The following is a 24,035-nucleotide window of genomic DNA, read 5'->3' on the forward strand; positions in this document are numbered from 1 at the left end:
TAAAATTTACAAGCTGGAGGTTTGTGTATTATTGCAGATCCATCAAGTGTCATGAAGCTGTTGCAAAAATATATAAACTGGTGTTCACCCATGAGTATAATTCTCAATGTGTACAGGGTCTTGGGTTGATTTAATTTAGAATACTGTCTCCAATTGTGGCTCCTTCACAAAGTGGAGTATACAGAGGCTCTGAAAAATATTAAAAGGAGGTCCACTTTCTTGTTTATTTGTTTTAAGAATCTTTAGTTGTCAGGATAGGTTCAGAGAACTGGACCTTTTTTTTTAAACTCAAAAGTGCAGATTTTGTGGGGGCATGACAGAGGTCTTTAAAATAATGAAAGGATTGGATTCTATCCAAGTGGTTATGTCTCAACAGTCCTTAAAATACATATTTCATGAAGAGATTTTTCTGACCAGTAGCATTTACAACTGAGAGCTTTAGGCAGGATATCTAGCTGATGGAAGTGGCCATATAAATTTTAGATCAGATTTAGGTCCAATCAGAGTCAACAACTTAAAGCAGCCTGTAATTTGGCAAGTATTGGGCACCCTCAGAAATGGAAGCAGGATTACTAGTATAGAAAATTGAAATATAGATGCACACAACACAAGTCACTTTAGATTAATACATATGAGTACTAGACATTTCAACCCTGCATCAAAACTATTGAAGTTGAATTCCTGGGAAATTGGCAAGGGTCTTTCCAAGGCGATAAACTTACTGATTAAGCAGTTAGAACGCAGATATGACATACATTGAGGCAAAGTTTCTATAACGTACACAAACTGCATTTAGCTCTAAAACAGAAGGTTTATTGAAACTTATACAAGAATACTCATGGCACAATAAGTTTTAAAAGCATTTAATGACATCGTACATTTTAACAGATAGGGTAAAGTCTACAGGTGCAGTCCCATACAACTGAAAGCCCGTTGTACTACATGACTACCGGCCCAGTCTTTGCAAGGATTCATTCCTATTAATTATCCTGATTGTGCAGTAAGATGAAATTTTCATTACAATAGTTAACAATGACAGAAATACACACTATGTATCAAATAGTAAGGTAATGTAGCAAAATTATGACACGCAGTGCTTTAGCCAACAAGCAAATAACCATTTGAGTAGTAACATTAGTTTTCCAGATAATGAATCCCCACTTCAACACTTAACATCAATGCCTTGAAAGGTTTTAATATACATCTAAAGTTTTATACTTTGTACTAGAATTATTTGAAACATACAGTATAATGCAACTGAGCAACAAAAAAGAAAAGTTAAAATTACAGATTATTTAACAGTGAATCAGTATACTAATTCATTCTTATATACCAACATTCTTTATTCACGCTTGCTGCACAAGACCCAGCAGTTTTTGTTAATATCTGCTGCCAGGCTAACATGATTTTTTTAATTAAAGTGCAAATTAATGCACATTTGCCTTTTGTTATAGCAAAGATGATACAATATACTTTTTTTTAAATAAATGGAAATGTAAGTTTCTACTAGCCAAGACTCAGGATAGCAACTTTAATAAATGGAATTGGACAAGTATTTTGAATCTTTTTAATACACATTCCATGTGCACGATAAGAGTTTTCAAAAGCACTGCTGCCTTGCATTCCAGTAGCACATGGATGTAGGTTGTTTTATTTCCAAGACAGCCTCACAAAATTGAGGAGAAATTTAGATATTTGGACCCTAAACTACATACAAATCATCAACAACTGGTCCTTTCATTTTTAAATGAAAACTGCCCAATGTACCCCACTTTCTACAGATTAGCAACACTCTGATGCTTTCTGTGAATTAAAACTAACTGGTTTGAGGGACATTAGGCACAGTGTAATGTATTCTAAACGCTCATGCTAGAGTTTTGTTGGTGATATAAGAAGTGCAGGCGGCTGAACTGCTCTACTTCTTCTTGCTAAACAGACTGAATCTTTTCTCTTTGTCTTTCTCTTTATCTTTCTCTCGTCTGCCAGGACTGGATTCACCAGTCAACACAACACTGGCTGGCAGGGTCTGTGCACGGCTAGCTGCTGGGGTACTCTGGCTGCTTGGAATTGCCTCGCTCTTATCTGTAGTCACAGCTGAAGTAATAGCTTGAATCCAGCTGTTCATTTCCTCCTGTTGAGTAAAATAAAGGAGTCACCAAGTTTGTTTTCATGGTATCGATACTTTATGCTATGCATCAGTAAATAAATTACACATGACTAGACAAAGTGCATTACATTGGGATGGCATACACTTAGGAAAAACTTCATTTAAGAAAAAAAAGGTTTATATACAGACAGAAACAAACGCTGGAAAACTTAACTCGAGCATCAAAGATTCAGGAAGATGTTAATGAGGAATCAAACTACCTGGAATATGAAAATACAAACACGATAACGAATCTCTAATATTGTTCACGACAGACTTAGAAACTTACATCATCTTTGGCTTGGAAGAGATATTCATTGCCATCGCCCAACCTGTTGTGAGCAAAAAACACATTATCTGCATTATTGTTGCAACCTAAACCTCACAGCAGCAAATTTTCAAGTTTCACTCACTAATTTACAGCTGAAGTGGCTCCAAGATAAGGAACAGAATATTCTCTAGTCTAGTCGTGTTTTGCCGAGAAAAAAAGGATTGCAAGAATGCTCCCACAATCAACTAGCAGGCTGACAAACACTGTATATACAAAGAATTGGGTAAAAATGTGCGAAATACTGAAGGGCAACTGCTATTCATGGAATTCCAGCATTAAATTTGGGAGGTGAGGACTGAATGGAAAATAGATTGCTACACATGTCTTTGCATATTTGGTAGCATATGCTTGGTTATTTAGAAAGTATTTACATCTATAAGAAATTTTAAGTCATTTCTACAATCACTGATAAAAAAAGGTTAAAAAAGTTCATGCAGAATTTTGCACTAAATGCTAATTCCTAATATTTTTTCTTAAATACTGCTTTTCTCCATTTTACCAATAATTGATGAGCTTGATCACATTTCTTCTTTATTACAAAGAACTCTATGAATTAAAAAGGTTCTGGATTTAGTCATCGAGCTGAAATGAGTTTGTTGATCTCAGGAACTTGTACAACTTGCCTTAGGATCTCGGGGTTAGAGAAGGAAAAGAACAGTGTCATGGCGCATAAGTCACTATCCAGTTATCCCTTGTGGCCAAACGGCCACCTAAGATGGTGCCCTGCATAGGAAGCTGGGAGAATTGGCCAAGTTTAAGGACAAGCAGGCTGCAGCTCAAACAAACACTGATGAATAAACTGCAGCCCAGACTCTCCAATACACAGGAAAAAGGCCATCCCAGGAACAATGCACTCTCCTGTCAATTGCACTCGTTTACCAGACGCAGCAGAACCTCATAGAATCATAAGATTTACAGTCCATTCGGCCCATCGGGTCTGCATCGACCCTTGGAAAGAGCACCCTACTTAACCCCACACTTCCACCCCATCCCTGTAACCCAGTAAACTCACCGTACCTTTTTGGACACTAAGGTCAATTTAGCATGGCCAATTCACCTAACCTGCACATCTTTGGACTTCGGGAGGAAACCGGAGCACACGGAGGAAACGCAAGCAGACACGGGGTGAACATGCAGACTCCACACAGTTCCATTCCCAAGCCGGGAATCGAACCTGGGACCCTGGAATTGTGAAGCAACAATGATAACCACTGTGCTACCGTGCCGCCGCTAAACTCCTTATTTGGATGGGCCTACCTGCACCCAACATTTGCAGACGTGGCCACTGAGTGCCCACCCCAAAATTGATGTGGCAGCCCCTGATTTGACTTGATCGATCAGGGTGATCGAGCCCTGATAATTTGATGGACAAATGACACAGAGACCGCCCAAAAAGGGCACATTTCATTTCATTTTTCAAAATCCAAGCAGGTTAAAAGGTGCTGCACCACCTTAGAATTGCTCTTTGCAGCAGCAACCGAACAACGGTGACCTTCATCGGCCAACGCTAGAAAAACCATCACCCGACCAACTGAAGGAAGACCAGAGCCAGGAACAGACCAGACCAAGGACTGACCATTGAGGACTAAAAGATTTGGGATACAGATAAATGCCAATATCCGCCTAGTACTTGCTAGTATCTCTGAAGTTAAGTTAACGTCTCGTATGAACTTACTCTGTCGTGTAATTTATGTTAGGAGTGTGATTGTGTAACAATAACATAGGATGCCTGTGAATAAATATTGATTGATTTAAAGAAATAGACTTGCAGTCATTTGTCCATCGTATACGGGTTAAGACACACTGTGGTTTAGCAACACCCTGCTAGTGATGTGGTTAAATATTGGGTAAAATGATTAGTCGCCTCTTTTGGTTTGAATAGTTTGTTGATGGCCATTTGTGTGGGGTACTGTGGAACATTTAGCATCTGTGGAACTATTCCCAGCAACTAGAGGCAGAGTCTGCTGTAAAGGAGGGTGAAAGATTACAATATAGAAATCTCCAACTGCATCATACTATTGCACAGACCATTGCCTTAACTTACCAAGTCACTCAGAAGTCACGGGTGAAGTTTGGTAAAGTGAAGCATCTTGCATGCTGAGACAACAGGTAAATGTATCTGATCAATCAGCAGGTTACAAATTGCTCTGTGAATTATGTACACAAAATGTACAGATGCAGTGGGTTCCTAGTGTATTTACTTTTTAAAAGAATCTTGAGACTGATGAGAATCAGCTTGAATGGAAATTTAGAAAAATATTTAAAGTTACTGATATGTTGCAGATCTATCTGAACAAACACAGGCATTTCTCAGCATAAGTTCCAAAAGGAATCTGATTTTTCTGTATTTAATTTGGAATGATTACCCATTGCTATTGAGAACAGGCATAACTCAATGACGTTTGAAATTTGCTAAGTTCACGTAGCCACTTCCGAATGCCACATTGTGGGACTATTTCATTTACGCTTGAATAAGATTTTTAGTTCAACTCCATAAACGATAACCTATTTTCTCTTTCAGATACTGAACAATCTGCCGCAAATTTCCTGTTTCTATTTCAAATTTTCAGTACTCTCATTTATCTTTTCCTCTCAGTTACATGTTACCTTTATTTTATAAATACTCATGCATTTTAAATATATGTGAAACCAGTTAAACCAGTTTGGATCTCACATGACATTTCTAACACAAAAAACATGGAATGAATAAGAAAGCACTTACTTTAGTTTAAAGACGTGCTTTTTCTTCTTATAGTCAACAGCTATTTCACACAGTGCCTCCTTTAGGCTAATTGGGACCTCACCATGATATGTGATACCTGAACTTGCATTCTTTGCATCTTTATAGAAGCCCATCTCCTGGTTGTTTATCACACAATACACATTGTGCCAAGATCTGAAAAATGAAAAAAAAAAGTTAATAGTTCTACATCTTTATCTCGTCATACATCAACCATTTATTGATTCAAATTTGCTATCATTTGACAGTGCAAAGTCATAATGTTGAATTAAAAATGTTACCTTTCTCTCAAGGACACAGACTCATTCAGTTTCATGGGTGTAATGAGCCTTCCACTATTTTGCTCAAGTCGATGCTTCCTGTGAATAGGCTGCTGACATTAACTATCTAATACACAACAGCCAAACCCCCGATTCTACCTTTATGCAACATAGGTAACAAGATTCCTGGCTGGCTGATTGTTCCCTTTTTAGTTTCAATTGTAGGGTCCACATGGTAAACCTGACTGACATCAACTGGTTCAGAACATATTGAGAATCAAAGTTAGGATTTTCTTGGTCTGGTTCAGTTACATGTCTCTCTTTGTATTTACTCAGTAAATTACAAGGGGATTTCCCATGTTGAATGTTTTATGGAGATTAATTAAGTAGAAAATCTTTTGTATGTTCTAGGTATAAATAGTATTGATGAGATCCTCCTCCCAAAACAAGTTTGAACTTTAAAGAGATTATCTCCAGTGGGGCATCTTTTTAAACTCGTAAGGCAGGGGGGGTGGGTATCTGAGCAGGGAGTTAGAGAAGGTGGAAACTGGATGAGAAGCAAAAGGCAGAAAAAGTTGAAATAAAAGAGGTAGAAATGGAAATAAAAGACAAAAAACAAATAGTGGCTCTATTGTCCCTAAAGATTGGCGTAGTGTAAGGTAAAGTGGTAGTAAAATACTAAGATTTAGTGCTCGTTTAAGACGGAATTGAGGAAGAATTTCTTCTCTGAAAGAGCGGTATCTTTGGAATTCTTTAACTCAGGAAGCTGTGGAGTCCGAAGTCCTTTTCAAGGCTGGGATTGACAGGTTTGTAATCAATGGGGAATTAAGGGTGACGAAGGGAAGACAGGAAAGTGGACATAGTGAGCGTTAGATCAGCCATGATCTTGTTAAATGGTGGAGCAAGCTCGAAGGGCTAAATGGCCTACCCCTGTTCCTATTTCTTATGGTTTCATGGTAAGACTACAAAAGCACAATGATTAAAACACATTCAATAGAAGCCCTTTATATGTATATTAGATTACTATACCACTAATTGGTTTGTTGTATTAAGCTGAAGTACAGCATATTTGAGCACTAGCGCTGGACACATAGGTACGAATGACATAGGCAAGAAGAGTGATGAGGTCCTGCAGAAGGAGTTCAGGGAGTTGGGCAATAAGCTAAGAAGCAGGACCTCTAGGGTTGTAATCTCAGGATTACTCCCTGTGCCACGTGCCATTGAGGCTAGAAATAGGAGGATAGAGCAGCTAAACACCTGGCTAAACCAGTGGTGTAGGAGGGAGGGTTTCAGATTTCTGGACCATTGGGATCTCTTACGGGGCAGGTGCGACCTGTACAAGAAGGACGGGTTGCATCTAAACTCGAGGGGCACCAATATCCTGGCTGGGAGGTTTGCTAGTGTCACTCGGGAGGATTTAAACTAATATGGCAGGGGGGTGGGAACCAGAGCGTTAGCTTAGAAGGTGTCATAACTGAAGGGGAAATAGAGAACAAAAATAAGAGAACAACATCACCCTCAGGCAGAGCAAAAAAGGTGACAAGTGTAAGAAGGGAGGTGGTCAATGCAAGACTGAAGGTGTACCTCAATGCATGCAGTATACGGAACAAGGCAAATGAGCTTGTTGCGCACATTGAAAATGGCCAGTACGATGTTGTAGGCATCACAGAGATGTCGCTGCAAGGGGATTAGGGCTGGGATCTAAATATACAAGGATATGTGTCCTATCGAAAGGACAGGAAGATGGGCAAAGTGAGGGTGATATGCCATTAATGAACACACGACGAGTGGTGAACATAACTGAGGCTTTAATAAACTAAACAGACAGCCTCCTGGCCTCTGGTCCCGAACTGGATCAGAGGGGGAGACCAGCCACCTTTATACCGGGCCTGAGGGTAGGCGGAGCCATCGGGCAGTGGTTTACCACATTACATATAATACAGCCATTTACCACAATACACATATTGTAGACTACAGTGGTTTACCACATTCACCCCCTGTTAAAAAAAAAAAAAAGAGTCCAGCGGGGGTGAAATGGACTTAAAGGTCAAGTCTGTCTCGGGGGCCTTGACCTTCTGCCGTGATCGCCTCAGTCCCGGCTGTGGTGTGGGCACCGGTGTCGAGACCTGCGCATCTGGGAGTGTGTTGTCCTCTTCTTCACCCAGTTGTTGAGTTGGTGGGGGGGGGGGGGGTGTATGGGCGGGGTTGGTGGTGATGGTCGCCGGTGGGCCTGTGGGTGCCAGTTCTTGAGGTAGGTGGGTAGAGATGGGGGGAGACAGTGTAGGGTCGGGGGTGGTGGTGATGGTCCTGCAGGTGCCAAATCCCGAAGGTTGACGGTGTCCTGTCGCCCGTCCTGATGTGCCACGTAGGCATATTATGGATTGGCATGGAGGAGCAGGACCTTCTCGACGAGGGTATCTGAGAGTTATGACTCCTCGCATGCTTCCGGAGGAGGACGGGCCCTGGGGCTGTCAGCCAGGACGGGAGTGAGACCCCCGAGGTGGACTTCCTGGGGAAGGCAAACATACGTTCGTGAGGGGTCTCGTTGGTGGCAGTGCACAGGAGCAACCGGATGGAGTGGAGCGCATCAGAGAGGACCTCCTGCCAGCGGGAGACTGGGAGACTTCTAGACCGTAGGGCCAGGAGACGGCCTTCCAGACCGTCGCGTGCTCCCTCTCCACCTGTCCGTTGCCCCGATGGTTTTAGCTGGTCGTCCTGCTGGAGGCGATGCCCTTGCTGAGCAGGAACTGGCGCAATTCATCGCTCATGGAGGAACCCCGATCGCTATGGATGTAGGTGGAGAACCCGAACAAGGTGAAAAGACTGTGCAGGGCATTGATGATGGTGGCAGAGGTCATGTCAGGGCATGGGATGGCAAAGGGGAATCTTGAGTATTCGTCAAAAACGTTGAGGAAGTTCACATTACGGTCAGTGGAGGGGAGGGGCCCTTTGAAGTCGACGCTGAGACGCTCAAAGGGGCAAGAGGCCTTTACCAGGTGTGACCCGTCTGGCCGACAGAAGTGCGGTTTGCACTCTGCGCAGACCAGGCAGTCCCTGGTCACGGTCCTGACCTCCTCGATGGAGTAAGGCAGGTTGTGAGCCTTGATAAAGTGAAAAAAACGGGTGACCCCCGGGTGACAGAGGTCATTGTGGAGGGCCCGAAGTCGGTCTACTTGTGCGCAGGCACATGTACCGCGGGATAGGGCATTTGGGGGCTCATTGAGCTTCCCGGGTCGATACAAGATATTGTAGTTGTAGGTGGAGAGCTCAATCCTCCACCTCAGAATCTTGTCGTTCTTGATCTTGCCCTGCTGTATATTGTTAAACATGAAGGCAATCGACCGTTGGTCAGTGAGGAGAGTGAATCTCCTGCTGGCCAGGTAATGCCTTCAATGTCGCACAACTTCCACAATGGCTTGGGCTTCCTTTTCGACGGAGGAGTGTCGAATTTCGGAGGCATGGAGGGTACTAGAGAAGAAAGCCACGGGCCTGCCCGCCTGGTTGAGGGTAGCAGCCAGGGCAAAGTCCGACGCATCGCTCTCCACCTGGAATAGAATGGACTCGTCCACAGCGTGCATTGCGGCTTTGGCAATATCTGCCTTGATACGGTTGAAGGCCAGGCGGGCCTCAGCTGTCAGGGGAAAAATGGTGGATTTCTAAACGGGCCTTGTCCGCATAATTGGGGACTCACTGGGCATAGTAAGAGAAGAACCCCAGGCATCTCTTCAGGGCCTTGGGGCAGTGGGGGAGGGGGAATTCCAGGAGGGCGTGCATGCAGTCAGGGTCGGGACCTAGGACTCTGCTTTCCACAACATAGCCAAGGATGGCCAGGTGGGTTGTGCGGAAAATGCATTTTTCCTTATTGTAGGTGAGGTTCAGGAGTTTAGCGGTGTGGAGGAAGTGCCGGAGATTTTCGCCATGGTCCTGCTGGTCATGGCCGCAGATGGTGACGTTATCCAAGTACGGGAATGTGGCCCGCAGCCCGTACTGGTCAACCATTCGGTCCATTTCTCATTGGAAGATCGAGACCCCATTGGTGACGCTGAAGGGGACCCAGAGGAAGTGGTAGAGGCGGACATCTGCCTCGAAGGCAGTGTATTGCCGGTCCTCCGGGCGGATAGGGAGCTGGTGGTACGCGGACTTCAAGTCAACAGTGGAGAAGACTCGATACTGCGCAATCTGATTGACCATGTCAGATATGCGGGGGAGGGGATATTCATTGAGCTGCGTGTACCGGTTGATGGTCTGACTGTAGTCGATGACCATCCAGTGCTTCTCCCCAGTCTTGACGACCACCACTTGGGCTCTCCAGGAGCTGGTACTAACCTCAATGATCCCCTCTCGTAGGAGTCGCTGGACCTCCAACCTGATAAAGGCCCTGTCCCGGGCACTGTATCGTCTGCTCCTTGTAGCAACGGGCTTACAGTCCGGGGTGAGGTTAGCGAAGAGCAAGGGTGGGGCGACCTTAAGGGTCGCGAGGTTACAGACGGTGAGGGGGGGCAGGGGTCCACCGAACTTTAAAGTAAGGCTTTGTAGGTGGCACTGGAAGTCGAGCCCCAGTAATAGGGTAGCTCAGAGATGGGGAAGGACGTAGAGTTTGAAGTTAGTGTACTCTACGCCTTGTACAGTAAGGGTCACGACACAGTACCCCCTAATTTCTACTGCATGGGATCCGGAAGCCAGGGAGATTTTCTGGGTCACGGGCAGAATTGAGAGGGAGCAGCGCCTTACCGTATCTGGGTGTATGAAGCGGTCTGTGCTCCTCGAGTCGAAAAGGCAGGCCGTCTCGTGCCTGTTGATCCGGACGGTCGTAGATTTTGTGAGGTGATGAGGCCAGGACTGGTCGAGCGTGATGGAGGCGAGCTTCGGAAGGTGATGGGTAGGCCGGCCGGAGGTAGCGGCGGCCAGCGAACGATCGGGTGAGCAGGGCTCCCGGGAGGCTGCGGAGTGGTCCCAAGATGGCAGCCCCCATGGGTCGCGCGTGGTGGGTGGCATCGGAGATGGCATCAAAGATGGCAGCCCCCATGGGTCACAGGTGGAGTACAAGATGACTTTAAAGATGGTGGCCCCTATGGGTCGCACGTGGCGATCGAAATCGAAGATGGCGGTGCCCACGGGTCGCACATGGCGCGGCAGCTGGGGGCAGCCCCGACAGGCAGCAGACAGCGCTGCTGGGCCCAGAAGCTTTAGGGAGAGATCGGGCCTGGCAGGCTTTCGCAAAGTGGCCCTTCCTCCCACACCCGTTGCAAGTCACGTTCTGTGCAGGGCAGCGTTGTCTGGGATGATTACCCTGGCTGCAAAAGTAGTACTTCGGACTTCCGGCGTTGGCGGGCTGCTGCGCGGCACAGGCTTGCGCCGCACCCGGGTCGGATGATGGCGGCACCCACGAGGGTGCCGCGTGGTCGGAGGTGTAGGCCTCCATGTTCTGGAAGGCCACCTCCAGCGAGTTTGAGAGCTGCACTGTCTCTGGGAGGCAGAGTGTACCCCCTTCTAGCAATCGCTGGCGGGTGTAGTTTGATTTCATGCCTGCGACATAAGCGTCCCTGATCAACAGCTCCGCGTGTTGGGTAGCCGATACTGCCTGGCAGTCACCGTTCCAGCAGAGTACCCGCAATAATTCTGCTAGTGATTCCCCAGGGCGTAGTCGTCTCATGGCAAGAAGGTGCCTAGCATGCACCTCGTTTACAGACTTTACATATTGTCCCTTCAGCAGCATTATCGCCTCCGTATACGAGGGGGCGTCCCTGATGAGAAGAAAGACTTGCGGGCTCACCCGTGCGTGGAGGATCTGCTTCTTTTGGAGGTCGGTGAAGGATCCGAGGTACGCTTCGAAGCAGCTTAGCCAGTGCTCGAATGTTGCAGTGGCGTCGGCTGCCTGTGGCTCCAGCTCCAGGCGATCAGGCTTGAGAGATGAATTCATCTTAAGAGGTTTAGTTTGTTAAATTGATATGCCATCAATGAACACACGACGAGTGGCGAACGTAACGGAGGCTTTAATAAACTAAACAGACAACCTCCTGGCCTCTGGTCCCGAACTGGATCAGAGGCAGAGACCAGCCACCTTTATACTGGGCCCGAGGGGAGGTGGAATCATCAGGCAGTGGTTTACCACATTACATATAATTCAGTGGCCACTTACCACAATACACATATTATACACTACAGTGGTTGACCACAGCGGGGTTGCTTTGTTAGTAAGGAATTAAGTTAAATCGGTAGCAAGGAGCAATATAGAATCGGAAGGCATTGAATTTCTGTGGGTAGAGTTGAGGAACTCAAAGTAAAAAGACCCTGATGGGAGTTACGTACAGGTCCGCTATCAGTAGTCAGGATGTGGGGCAGAAAATAAATCAGGATATAGAGAAAGCATGTAAAAAAGGCAATACCACAATAATCATGGGGGAACTTCAATATGCAGGTTGACTGGGAAAATCAGGTTGGTAGAGTATTCCAAGAAAAGGAAATTGTGGCATGTTTAAGAGATTTTATTTGGAGCAGCTTGTGGTAGAGCCCACTAGGGAACAGGCAATTCTGGATTTGGTGATGTGTAATGAGGTAGACTTGATTAAGGATCTTAAGGTGAAGGAACCCTTAGGGAGCAGTGACCACAATATGATAAGAATTTGCCCTGCAGTTTGAGAGGAAGAAGCTGGAGTAAGATGTAACTTGCAATTGCAATTAAATAAGGTATTGCAATTAAATAAGGGGAACTGCAAAGACATGAGGGTGGAGCTGGCCAGAGTTGATTTGAAAAGGAGCCTAGCAGGGAAGACAGTAGAACAGCAATGGCAGGAGTTTTGGGGGGTTATTCAGGAGGCACAGTAGAAGTTCATCCCAAGGAGGAGGAAACATGCTCAGGGCAGGACAAGGCAACCATGGTTGACGAGGGAAGTCAAGGACAGCATAAAAGAAAAAGAAAAAGCATACAAAGTGGCAAGGATTAGTGGGAAACCAGAGGATTCGGAATCCTTTAAAAGCGTGCAGAGGACAACTAAAAAAGCAATAAGGGGAGAGAAGATAAAATATGAGTGCAAGCTAGCTAGTAATATAAAAGAAGATAGGAAGAGTTTCTTTCAATATATAAAAAGCTAAGAGAGAGGCAAAGATAGACATTGGACCACTGGAAAACGTGGCTGGAGAAGTAATAATAGGAAACAAAGAAATGGCAGACAAACTATAGTTACTTTGCATCAGTCTTCACGGTGAAAGACACCAGTGGGATGCCAGAGCCCCAGGAGAATCAGGGGGCAGAGGGGAGTGCAGTGGCCATCACTAAGGAGAAGGTTCTGGGGAAACTTAAAGGTCTGAAGGTGAATAAGTCACCTGGGCCGGATGGACTACACCCCAGGGTCCTAAAAGAGGTAGCTGAGGAGATCGTGAAGGCATTGGTGGTGATCTTTCAGGAATCACTGGAGGCAGGAAGGGTCCCAGAGGACTGGAGAGTGGCTAATGTAAACTGTTTAAGAAGGGAGGGAGGCAGAAGATGGGACATTATAGGCCGGTTAGCCTGACTTCGGTCATTGGTAAGGTTTTAGAGTCCGTTATTAAAGATGAGATTGCGGAGTACTTGGAAGTACATGGTAAAATAGGACTGACTTAGCAAGGCTTTGTCAAAGGGAGGTCATGTCTGCCAATTCTGTTTGAGTTCTTCGAGGAGGTAACAAGGAAGTTAAACAAAGGAGAACCAGTGAGTCGTACGTCAGTGGTAGGGAAATTACTGGAGAGAATTCTTCGAGACAGGATCTACTCCCATTTGGAAGCAAGGGGTCGTATTAGCGAGAGGCAGAACGGTTTTGTGAAGGGGAGGTCATGTCTCACTAACTTGATAGAGTTTTTCGAGGAGGTCACAAAGATGACTGATGCAGGTAGGGCAGTGGATGTTGTCTATATAGACTTCAGTAAGGCCTTTGACAAGGTCCCTCATGGCAGACTGGTACAAAAGGTGAAGTCACGCGGTATCAGAGGTGAGCTGGCAAGATGGATACAGAACTGGCTAGGTCATAGAAGGCAGAGAGTAGCAATGGAAGGGTGCTCTTCTGATTCGAGGGCTGTGACTAGTGGTGTTCCACAGGGATCAGTGCTGAGACGTTTGCTATTCGTCGTATATATAAATGATTTGAAGGAAAATGTAACTGGTCTTATTAGTAAGTTTGTAGACGACAGAAAGGTTGGTGGAATTGCGGATAGCGATGAGGACTGTCAGAGGATACAGCAGGATTTAGATTGTTTGGAGATTGGGCAGCGAGATGGCAGATGGAGTTTAATCCGGACAAATGTGAGGTGATGCATTTTGGAAAGTCTAATACAGGTAGGGAATATACAGTGAATGGTAGAACCCTCAAGAGTATTGACAGTCAGAGAGATCTTGGTGTACAGGTCCACAGGTCACTGAAAGGGGCAACACAGGTGGAGAAGGTAGTCAAGAAGGCATACGGCATGCTTGCCTTCATTGGCCGGGGCATTGAGTATAAAAATTGGCAAGTCATGTTGCAGCTGTATACAACCTTAGTTAGGCCACACTTGGAGTATAGTGTTCAATTCTGGTCGCCACACTACCAGGAGGATGTGGAGGCTTTAGAGAGGGTGCAGAAGAGAGTTACCAGGATGTTGCCTGGTATGGAGGGCATTAGCTATGAGGAGAGGTTGAATAAACTTGGTTTGTTCTCACTGGAACGAAGAAGGTTGTGGGGCGACCTGATAGAGGTCTACAAAATTATGAGGGGCATCGACAGAGTGGATAGTCAGAGGCTTTTCCCCAGGGTAGAGGAGTCAATTACTAGGGGGCATAGGTTTAAGGTGCGAGGGGCAAGGTTTAGAGGAGATGTGCGAGGCAAGTTTTTTTTTTTACACAGAGGGTAGTGGGTGCCTGGAACTTGCTGCCGGAGGAGGTGGTGGAAAGCAGGGACGATAGTGACGTTTAAGGGGCATCTCGACAAATACATGACTAGGATGGGAATAGAGGGATACGGACCCAGGAAGTGTAGAAGATTTTAGTTTCTACGGGCAGCATGGTCGGCGCAGGCTTGGAGGGCCGAAGGGCCTGTTCGTGTGCTGTACTTTTCTTTGTTCTTTGGACATGATTTATTTAGATTTCCAGAAGGCCTTTGACAAGGTGCCGCATAGGAGATTGTTAAACAAGTAAAGAGCCCATGGTGTTAAGGGTAACCTCCATGGATAGAGGATTGGCTGGCTGGCAGAAGGCAGAGAGTGGGGATAAAGGGGTCTTTTTCAGATGGCAGCTGGTGACTAGTGGTGTGTATCAGGGGTCAGTGATGGGGCCACAACTTTTCACAATGTACATTAATGATCTGGAAGAATGAACTGAAGGCACTGTTGCTAAGTTTGTAGATGATACAAAGATCTGTACAGGGACAGGTAGTATTGAGAAGAAGGATTTGGACAGGCTAGGAGAGTGGGCAATGAAAAGGCAAATGAAATACAATGTGGAAAAGTGTGAGGTTACGTACTTTGGAAGGAGGAATTTAGGCATAGACAATTTTCTAAATGGGGAAATACTTAGGAAATCAGAAGCACGAAGGGACTTGGGAGTCCTTGTTCACGATTCTCTTAAGTTTAACGTGCAGGTTCAGTCGGCAATTAAGAAGGCAAATGCAATGTTAGCATTCATGTCAAAAGGGCGAGAATACATGACCAGGGATGTACTTCTGAGGTTGTATACGGCTCTGGTCAGACCCCATTTGGAGTATTGTGAGCAGCTTTGGGCCTCGTATCTAAGGAAGGATGTGCTGGCCTTGGAAAGGGTCCAGTGGAGGTTCACAAGAATGATCCCTGGAATGAACAGCTTGTCGTATGAGGAACAGTTGAGGACTCTGGGTCTGTGCTCGTTGGAGTTTAGAAGGATGAGGGGGGATCTTATTGAAACTTACAGAATACTGCGAGGCCTGGATAGAGTGGACATGGAGAAGATGTTTCCACTTGTTGGAAAAACTAGAACCAGAGGACACCATCTCAGACTAAAGGGACAATCCTTTAAAACAGAGATGCGGAGGAATTTCTTCAGCCAGAGGGTGGTGAATCTGTGGAACACTTTGCCGTAGAAGGCTATGGAAGCCAAATCACGGAGTGCCTTTAAGACGGAGATAGATAGGCTCTTGATTAATAAGGGGATCACGGGTTATGGGGAGAAGGCAGGAGAATGGGGATGAGAAAAATATCAGCCATGATTGAATGGCAGAGCAGACTCAATGGGCTGAGTGGCCTAATTCTGCTCCTATGTCTCATGGACAACATCACAAAGCTCCTGGTCACATGCGAACAACTACAAAACAATGTTCCCTCTAAACTGCACATCCACGAGCTGAAAGTCCCCTGCATGCTGATCACAAGTCAGCCTCTAAGTTACAAAATAATTTAAAGTGCCTGCGCACTTGATAGCTTGTGCATTTTATTTTAAAAAGGGTACATTACTACAGGGATACAAAAAGAGACACAACAAGAAAGTAAAACTAACACCGAGGGCAGAAGATTAGTGGGTGGAACGGAGCAGACCAGATAGCAAATTCTCCCGCCTCTTGGTTACCTGAGACGAAGATGAGGAAAGGTTTCTAAATCCTAAACAAAAAAACAAATTACATTAGACATCCCAGATTCAAGTTACTTCACAAAATGTACGCTGTAGAAATTTATTAACCTGCTTGATGCTTTTTTATTGTGTGTTTCCCATTCGTGCTTTCGATGTAGGAAGCCCTCCATCTGTGCTGACGGCGTTTCTTGTGACTTGACTGGTAAAGTAGCAGATTGGGACTGCAAAGGTGAGGTCTTGGTTTTACGATCTGAAGTTGGTGAAGCTGCAGGACTGGGCTCTTTGGAACTAGTTCTCTGTTCAGTGGCGCCATTCACCATCTCACTTGTTACAACTGTGTTAGATACCTTGATTCAACAGATAATAAATAAATCACTGTTTTAAATGTAGTCCAAAATAGGCTGAAACCAAACACATATATAAGGACACTATGAATTCTCCATGCACTGAAAATGTCATTATTGGTTTGTGAGTACTGATGGGTATTCAATGGATTTGAGTCAGAGTACAGTAAAACATTCATTATTGAAGGATTTCTATGGATTGATAACCACCCCCTAAAGGTGTGGGGACAAATGCAGTGTGGCATTGAATTACATGGATGACTAGTGTTTTGACATGGATTCACATAGTGAGAAGAGTGAGCTAAAGAGACAACAGGATTTCTGTACTAAGTAGAGGAAAATTAACTAGAATTTGAACTCCAGATCCTGAGCCATTGATGGGTGCTAGAATTGCATGTAATGTGGATATTGGATGAGGAGCGAGTATGCACAATGGTTAATAATGTCTACCATCGTCAAAAAAGCTCATGCCAACATTTATTTTTTAAAGTTTATATGTGGCATTTTTAATGAGGTACCAGGCACAGGTGCATGTGTACCTCAACATGATTTGTTGTCCGAGGAATTTTTCAAATCTCATGGAGGTAGGGGAATGGAACAAGTTCCTGGAATTGCTAATTTAGTGAAAAAAGTGCTTTGTGAAAAATGTTATTTTGAAAATTAACATAGAGAAATTTCTGAGTGAATTACCAAGAAGTTAATGTAACCTTGGCGGTGGATGTGACGGACATGTAAAAGCAGTTTCTAACTATGAAGCAGATGTAAAGCATTTTTGTCACAACAATATTCTTCTTCACCCAGTGAGACTAAGCACACAGCAACGTTAACAGTGACCCGGACAAGGTAAACTGTTATATATATATATGGAATGAGTATAAACAAAGCCGATCATGATATTTTCTTTTTAAGAAAAAAGATGAAGCAATTAGTAAAGGCTTTTAAAAAAACTATTTTCCTTCTTATTTTCTTTCTATTTTTCTTAGATGGACTAAAATTAACCCTGTAAATCTTAACTTGTTCCTTGTACATCATCTTAAAGAAATTCAGATGTGACATTGCTAAGAGAATGCAGCTCTACGCTGGCATTCAAATAAGTAACACCAAACCACTCCAGCAGAATCAAGGATAAACATGGCTGCAGCTGTACTTTTAAAATAGAAAGGAAAGCTTATGATGCAAGGATTTACATCTATTTTTAATCCCAGCAAATAAATGTATGACCCTCAAATAACATGGTGGATTCCATTTATCAAAATCCGATTCCAGAGTCGTTCCCATACGCATGCTATGGGAAGGTGGGGAAAACTTTGACAGTGGGCTAAAAGCAACATAAAAATAAAGAAAAATTATGAGGTATTTTGAAAGCTTTGTACTATCCTCCCATTCTAATGATGTGGATGGAGTTCTCCTTTAACTGAGGCTTTGCTTATGCTCATTCATTCTTTACAATTAAGATATTGTTTCGGCATGCAGAAAATTTCAATCTTTATAGATCACATCATGCAGACCAACACCACCACCTAGGTTTAATTATTTGTAGTTTGATAAGAAAAGGAGCACAGGTCACAACGCAAACAGCATTTTAAGTAGATTAATTATCATTTTTAAAAAACTATTATGGATTTGAAATAAAAGCCAAGAAAGTCACTCAAAGCCAATACAGTTATTTACCCCCAAAACAGACAGACCCAAGGTATTGTCCATCACTTGCTTTCTTGTTCATGTTGCTTGCTGCAGTGTGATCCTGACAACCTAGAGAGCAGCCAAGCTTCCAGCAGCTCTGCAGTTTCTATCTGGACAGGGTACGTTTCTTCAGAAATCCAGTCATCCAAATTATTTGAATTGTAATTCCACTAGATTTAGCCACAGAAATTCAGATCACTCTTGGTTCTTGTGCTATCAATACTTTTCTCTCGCTTTTCTGAATCGTATTTGCAAGGTGGATGCAGCAGTTGGCAAGTCACACTATGACCAGCATGTTACTAGCAAATTTACTACAACTGAGTGTTTACTTGTACTTTAGTTTGAATTAAAAGAGGATCAAACATGTGCAAAGAGATTCGCGCACTCATACCAGTGCAACAAATCAGGACAACATTTTGAACGCTTTTTACATCAGAAGCATCCTCTGCCTATGAATTCTCAGTTCGAGCGGAATACCTTATTAATCTGATCGGTTGTCTCCTTTACTTTCTAATTTTCCATTTTGTTCACAATTAATAACTATGGCTAGGTGATCAAGAGTTCTTTAGACAATTCAAATCTAACTTTTCAACTTTACAAATGCAACTCATTTTTAGAAAAAGGAAAGCAAAAATTAGCTGCCTTATTCCATTAACATTTCACTCACAAATCTTCATATTTTGCATCTGTTAACAAAGTTTAAAAAAACCTGTAGAAACAGCCTATCTCTGAACATTCACGTGATAAATATGCTTCAATACCTCTTTAAACTACCAGTTTACACAATACCACTCGTACTTAAAAGCTGATATGGTAAACAATTCCTAAACTCCGTGATTAATAACTCATTAGTAACTGAAAAATCATGTTAAGGGATTGACACACAAATGAAAACTGATTTTAACAAAATAACTTTCATCTGCCATTTTAATTTGGGTTTAAGTTGTCTTCTGGCAGATATCTGCTAAATTCTAGTAGTCTCATTTGGTGACATCTTTCCCTCAATTCAACTCTCTCAATGCTTTTCTATAAGATTTGGTAGAATAGAAGGCTATCAATATGCATGAACATTGCATGGTCAAAGCTGACAGTTCTGTAACGAGCCAGCTGTACAAACATTTTAATTTAGCACGCAGGTGCCCCCTACTGTTAGAAAATGGTAGTTATAATGGGAGACATTACAAAGAAGCTTATAAAATGATAGACACAAATGGTAGATAGGACTAACAAATCAAAACAGTGTTAGTGAATGGACACAGACAAAAAATTAAGATTCGAGAACATAACCTATTTATATCTACACTTTCCAATGCTGTAGTTTCTAAAGACAATTTGGAGCACTGAATTAAAAAAAGGTTTCAGAACAATGCACATTTGAGCTATTGTGATCTCTGGCTTATTAGGCTTAAATTTCCTCAGTGATGCATGAAAAATGTACAGTTCTGAGCGAGAGAAAAATATGTACAAAAATTAAAATTATGATAATGCTCTTTTGAAAATACAAACACAAAGTTAACAAAGAAAACATTAAATATAAGATGTACTTTAATAATTAAAGTTTAAACATGCTATACACATGCAAAAACAAACTAATATCGTTAAAAACAAAAATGACAAGTCTGTTAATCAAGTGATAGTTACAACAGAACCAAAACAAATGTTAGAATGGTTTAACTGGTGTTAGTAGCAATGCTTTACTGCTCAATTAAGTGGTCAGCATTGTAACAATTGAATCATAATGAACAACATGCAGCAAGAACAGTCTGTGACTAAAGGTGAAAACAAAATGCATCAACAACCTTCACGTGCACAGAACAATTAAGATATTTCAATGACAGATTACATTTGACAAAAATTATCCAAAAACAAAAACGTCTAAACTGGGCTAAGTTAAACATTAAAAGGGGCTATATATTACAAATCGTACAAGCAAGCTGCCCTAAGATCATTACGATCAAACCAGATTTATTAACCGCTTTAAATGTTTGAGAACTGACTGATTTTTACATATTAAAATTTGGAATAAGTTAAAAGCACTCTGTTCGGAGCTCATTAGCTAGGAACTAAATTAATTTAAAATAGCGTTTTATCTTTGTCTTACTGCTATTAAACAGAATTCAAATGCTGCTACAGGTCAAGTTAATTTTGTTACCAGAAATTTTAGTGTTCAACGCAACTCATTGAATGAAATTATCAACATATGGGGTGTTTGTCATCATACAGCACTTTATGAACCATTCACCGAAGCAGAGTTCCTGTACTGGTATGCACAGTCCATCTCCATCAGTGCAGAAAAACAAAACATAAAGTATTAATACTGCAACAATAATTGGTGCAAGATACAGACTAGACGAAGATACAAGAAATGCAAAGAAAAATACGGACTACTTCTATGAAATCAGTTTATAAAAATGTGCTAAAAAAAGTTTGTAATTTAGCTACAGTGGAGAAAATGAAAATAATTCAACACAACAACTATTGTATCTACAAAAACACTACATGTATCAATATAGTAAATGTAGACAAAATTTAAGTTATAGCATTTGTTATTTAACAATTTAGAGAAAGGTTTACACCTAGTTCTGTCACGCTATTATCTGGTTAGGAAAAGATGTATTAATAGCTCTGGGTTCCATTTAGTGATGTCCATGTGCCCTCTGGATTTTGTTATTTGTATGTAAAATAAGGCTTTGAAAACCAAAACTCTAATTAGTAGCTTCTAAACATGCTCGTAGCTTCTAAACATGTGAGTAATCTTGTTAATAAATCCTTCTTTGCTTATCTGCACACAAGATTTCATAAGTGTTCAATGTCTTGGATTTGAAATTTACTTATTTTCTTGCAGTAAAGAAAAAAGTTGGTATATTAAGAAAGTATACCACTTTTCATTGTCATTCAATTCCCTTATGTAGTACAGACATCCTTTATTTTCCTATATTGAATTTTAATTTTTTAGAAATAAAAACCAATTAGTTTTATGAAAACTTAAAATACCAAGTTAAAAATCACAACTAAAACCCAAGATCCCGGTGAAACTTTGGGATGGCCAAAAATGTACAAAATTCCCTTTCAGAAATAATTTATAGGTATGTGGAAGTAGTACGTGCTGAGCCTTGCTTTCCCTTGATGTCAGCACCTATCAGAAATAACATGTATTCTTTTGATTTAATCACTCGAATGAAAAATTCTGTTATACCTCTTAAATGTTAAAACACTGTCACCTGGGAACCATAATGCAAACTTGTAGTCATTCCTCAACTTATTTGGAGTAATGTTGATCTTACTACTCAGACTCTGAACAATGCACATCAGTTCAGTGAATGAGAACTGCCACCATCACATCCAAAACAGCTACTGAGCAATTAAGGCAATAAAAATTCAATATTCATTTTGGAAGTTCAGAAATTGAGGTTTACAAATACAATGTGGTGTTTTGTTTTATTGTGAATTGTATTAAAGAATCAAAGATTAAACTAAAAACAAGAGAAATCCAGCATTTCACTGGATAGAAACATGCTTGGAATAATTTATCCACCTAATATCTCCTTGCAGGTAACATTCAATTTCATTGTTTAAAATTAACCTCTCTAATTCACCTCTAATTCAACATATAACTCGAGTGAATGAAGTCATTTTCTGGAAAAAAAATTGCTAATGGAACCACAGAGCCTTAGGACTCAATGTAGAGCAAGTGTAAAAATAAGGTCTATTGTCCATGAATAGTGTAAGGTTACACTGTTAATGTAGATGTGTGATGATTCAGTGTTGAAACCGTCAGTAGAGCAGTTAAGCAACCGGTCCGAATGGAACGCTTAATTTAAAGAGAGCAGGCTCGGCTCAAATTTCTTTCAGGCCTGCAATTTGGTTCTTTGCTATTTTTGAGAGAGCTGAAATACGTATCCATTTGCTGCAGGAAACTCATGCATGTATTTAAAGCAAATTATGTTTAAATTGACATCTCGTGCAATTTGGTGATGTGTGCCAGGTTTGTTTTTTTTCCTTTATGGATCTTATTCGGAATGGACACAAGGGAAGCTCCATGAGCGCAGGAACTCTCAAAGGGTTATGTACATCGGAGGGTTTGAGTACAGGAGCGAAGATCTGAAATTGTATAGAGCCTTGCTGAGACTGGCGTTAGCAAGAGCCCTGGCAATGCTGGAATAATGTATAAGTTTTGGTCTCCTTACCCAATGAAGGGTGTACTTGCACCATATATAGAGAGTGTGCCATGAAGGTTCACCAGACTGATCTCAGGGATGGTGGGGTGGCCTATGAGAAGGCTGGGCCTATAGAGTTTAGAAGCATGAAAGGTGTTCTCATTGAAGCAGACACACTTTTTACAGGGCTCGACTTGGTAGATTCAGGAAGGATGTTTTTCCCCTAGAACCAGGTGATGCAATCTCAGAATAAGAGGTAGTAGGCCTTTTAAAAGTATATATGAGTATATTCTTAACAGAGAGAGGATAGATTTCTAGACATTAAATATATCAAGGAATATGGCGGTCGTGTGTGAAAATGGCATTGAGGTCAGCCATGATCCAGTTGAATGTTGGAGCAGGTTCAAGAGGCCAAATGGCCTACTCCTATTCCCATCTTTATTGTGTGCAGTAGTTAGCTATGAACCATGTTTATGAGTTTCATTTACTTTTTGTAAAATATTGGTGGCTTTTTTTTTTTAAGTAACTCATTCACACAAACATGCTTTTAAAATATTTCAAATAGATATTTTTCATGGTTCTAGTGGAAGATAAAAGCCTCACACAGAGCTAGGTTTCAATTCCGGCCTTTGGTGACTGTGGAGTTTGCACTTTCTCCCTGTGTCTGCGTGGGTTTCAAAAGAACAACAAAGAAAATTACAGCACAGGAACAGGCTCTTCGGCCCTCCCAGCCTGTGCCGATCCAGATCCTTTATCTAAACCTGTCGCCTATTTTCCAAGGATCTACTTCCCTCTGTTCCCCGCCCGTTCATATATCTGTCCAGATGCATCTTAAATGATGCTATCGTGCCCACCTCTACCACCTCCGAAGGCAAAGCGTTCCAGGCACCCATCACCCTCTGCGTAAAAAACTTTGCACATACATCTCCCTTATACTTTCCCCCTCTCACCTTGAAATCGTGACCCCTTGTAATTGACACCCCCACTCTTGGAAAAAGCTTGTTGCTATCCACCCTGTCCATACCTCTCATAATTTTGTAGACCTCAATCAGGTCCCCCCTCAACCTCCGTCTTTCCAACGAAAACAATCCTAATTTACTCAACCTTTCTTCATAGCTAGCACCCTCCATGCCAGGCAACATCCTGGTGAACCTCCTCTGCACCCTCTGTAAAGCATCCACATCCTTCTGGTAATGTGGCAACCAGAACTGCACGCAGTATTCCAAATGTGGCCTAACCAAAGTCCCATACAACTGTAACATGACCTGCCGACTCTTGTACTCAATACCTCGTCCGATGAAGGCAAGAATGCTGTATGCCTTCTTGACCACTCTATCGACCTGCATTGCCACCTTCAGGGTACAATGGACCTGAACTCCCAGATCTCTCTGTACATCAATTTTCCCCAGGACTCTTCCATTTACCATATAGTCCGCTCTTGAATTAGATCTTCCAAAACGCATCACCTCGCATTTGCCTGGATTGAACTCCAACTGTCATTTCTCTGCCTAACTCTCCAATCTATCTATATTTTGCTGACTTCTCGGACAGTCCTCCTCGCTATCTGCAACTCCACCAATCTTAGTATCATCTGTAAACTTGCTAATCAGACCACCTATATCTTCGTCCAGATCATTTATGTATCACAAACAACCGTGGTCCGAGCACGGATCCCTGTGGAACACCACTAGTCACCTTTCTCCATTTTGAGACACTCCCTTCCACCACTACTCTCTGTCTCCTGTTGCCGAGCCAGTTCTTTATCCATCTAGCTAGTACACCCTGAACCCCATGCGACTTCACTTTTTCCATCAACCTGCCATGGGAAACT

At 42.6% G+C, this 24,035-nt stretch overlaps 1 protein-coding gene across 5 annotated transcripts in view; it reads right to left on the minus strand.

Moving 5' to 3' along the window:
* Window positions 1-847: 847 nt before the first annotated feature.
* sptbn1 (spectrin, beta, non-erythrocytic 1) overlaps window positions 848-24,035 on the minus strand; it is a 369,807-nt gene continuing 346,619 nt past the window's right edge. For all 5 annotated transcript variants that reach the window (XM_072507860.1, XM_072507861.1, XM_072507863.1 and 2 more), the window contains 4 exons: window positions 16,129-16,367; window positions 5,200-5,373; window positions 2,436-2,478; window positions 848-2,131 (listed from right to left, as the gene is read on the minus strand). In XM_072507860.1, the coding sequence (XP_072363961.1) occupies window positions 1,916-2,131; window positions 2,436-2,478; window positions 5,200-5,373; window positions 16,129-16,367 (672 nt within the window). In that variant the 3' untranslated portion in view covers window positions 848-1,915. The remainder of the gene's footprint in view (window positions 2,132-2,435; window positions 2,479-5,199; window positions 5,374-16,128; window positions 16,368-24,035) is intronic.

Source organism: Scyliorhinus torazame, chromosome 1, assembly GCF_047496885.1.
Source record: "Scyliorhinus torazame isolate Kashiwa2021f chromosome 1, sScyTor2.1, whole genome shotgun sequence".
Classification (NCBI taxonomy): domain Eukaryota; kingdom Metazoa; phylum Chordata; class Chondrichthyes; order Carcharhiniformes; family Scyliorhinidae; genus Scyliorhinus; species Scyliorhinus torazame.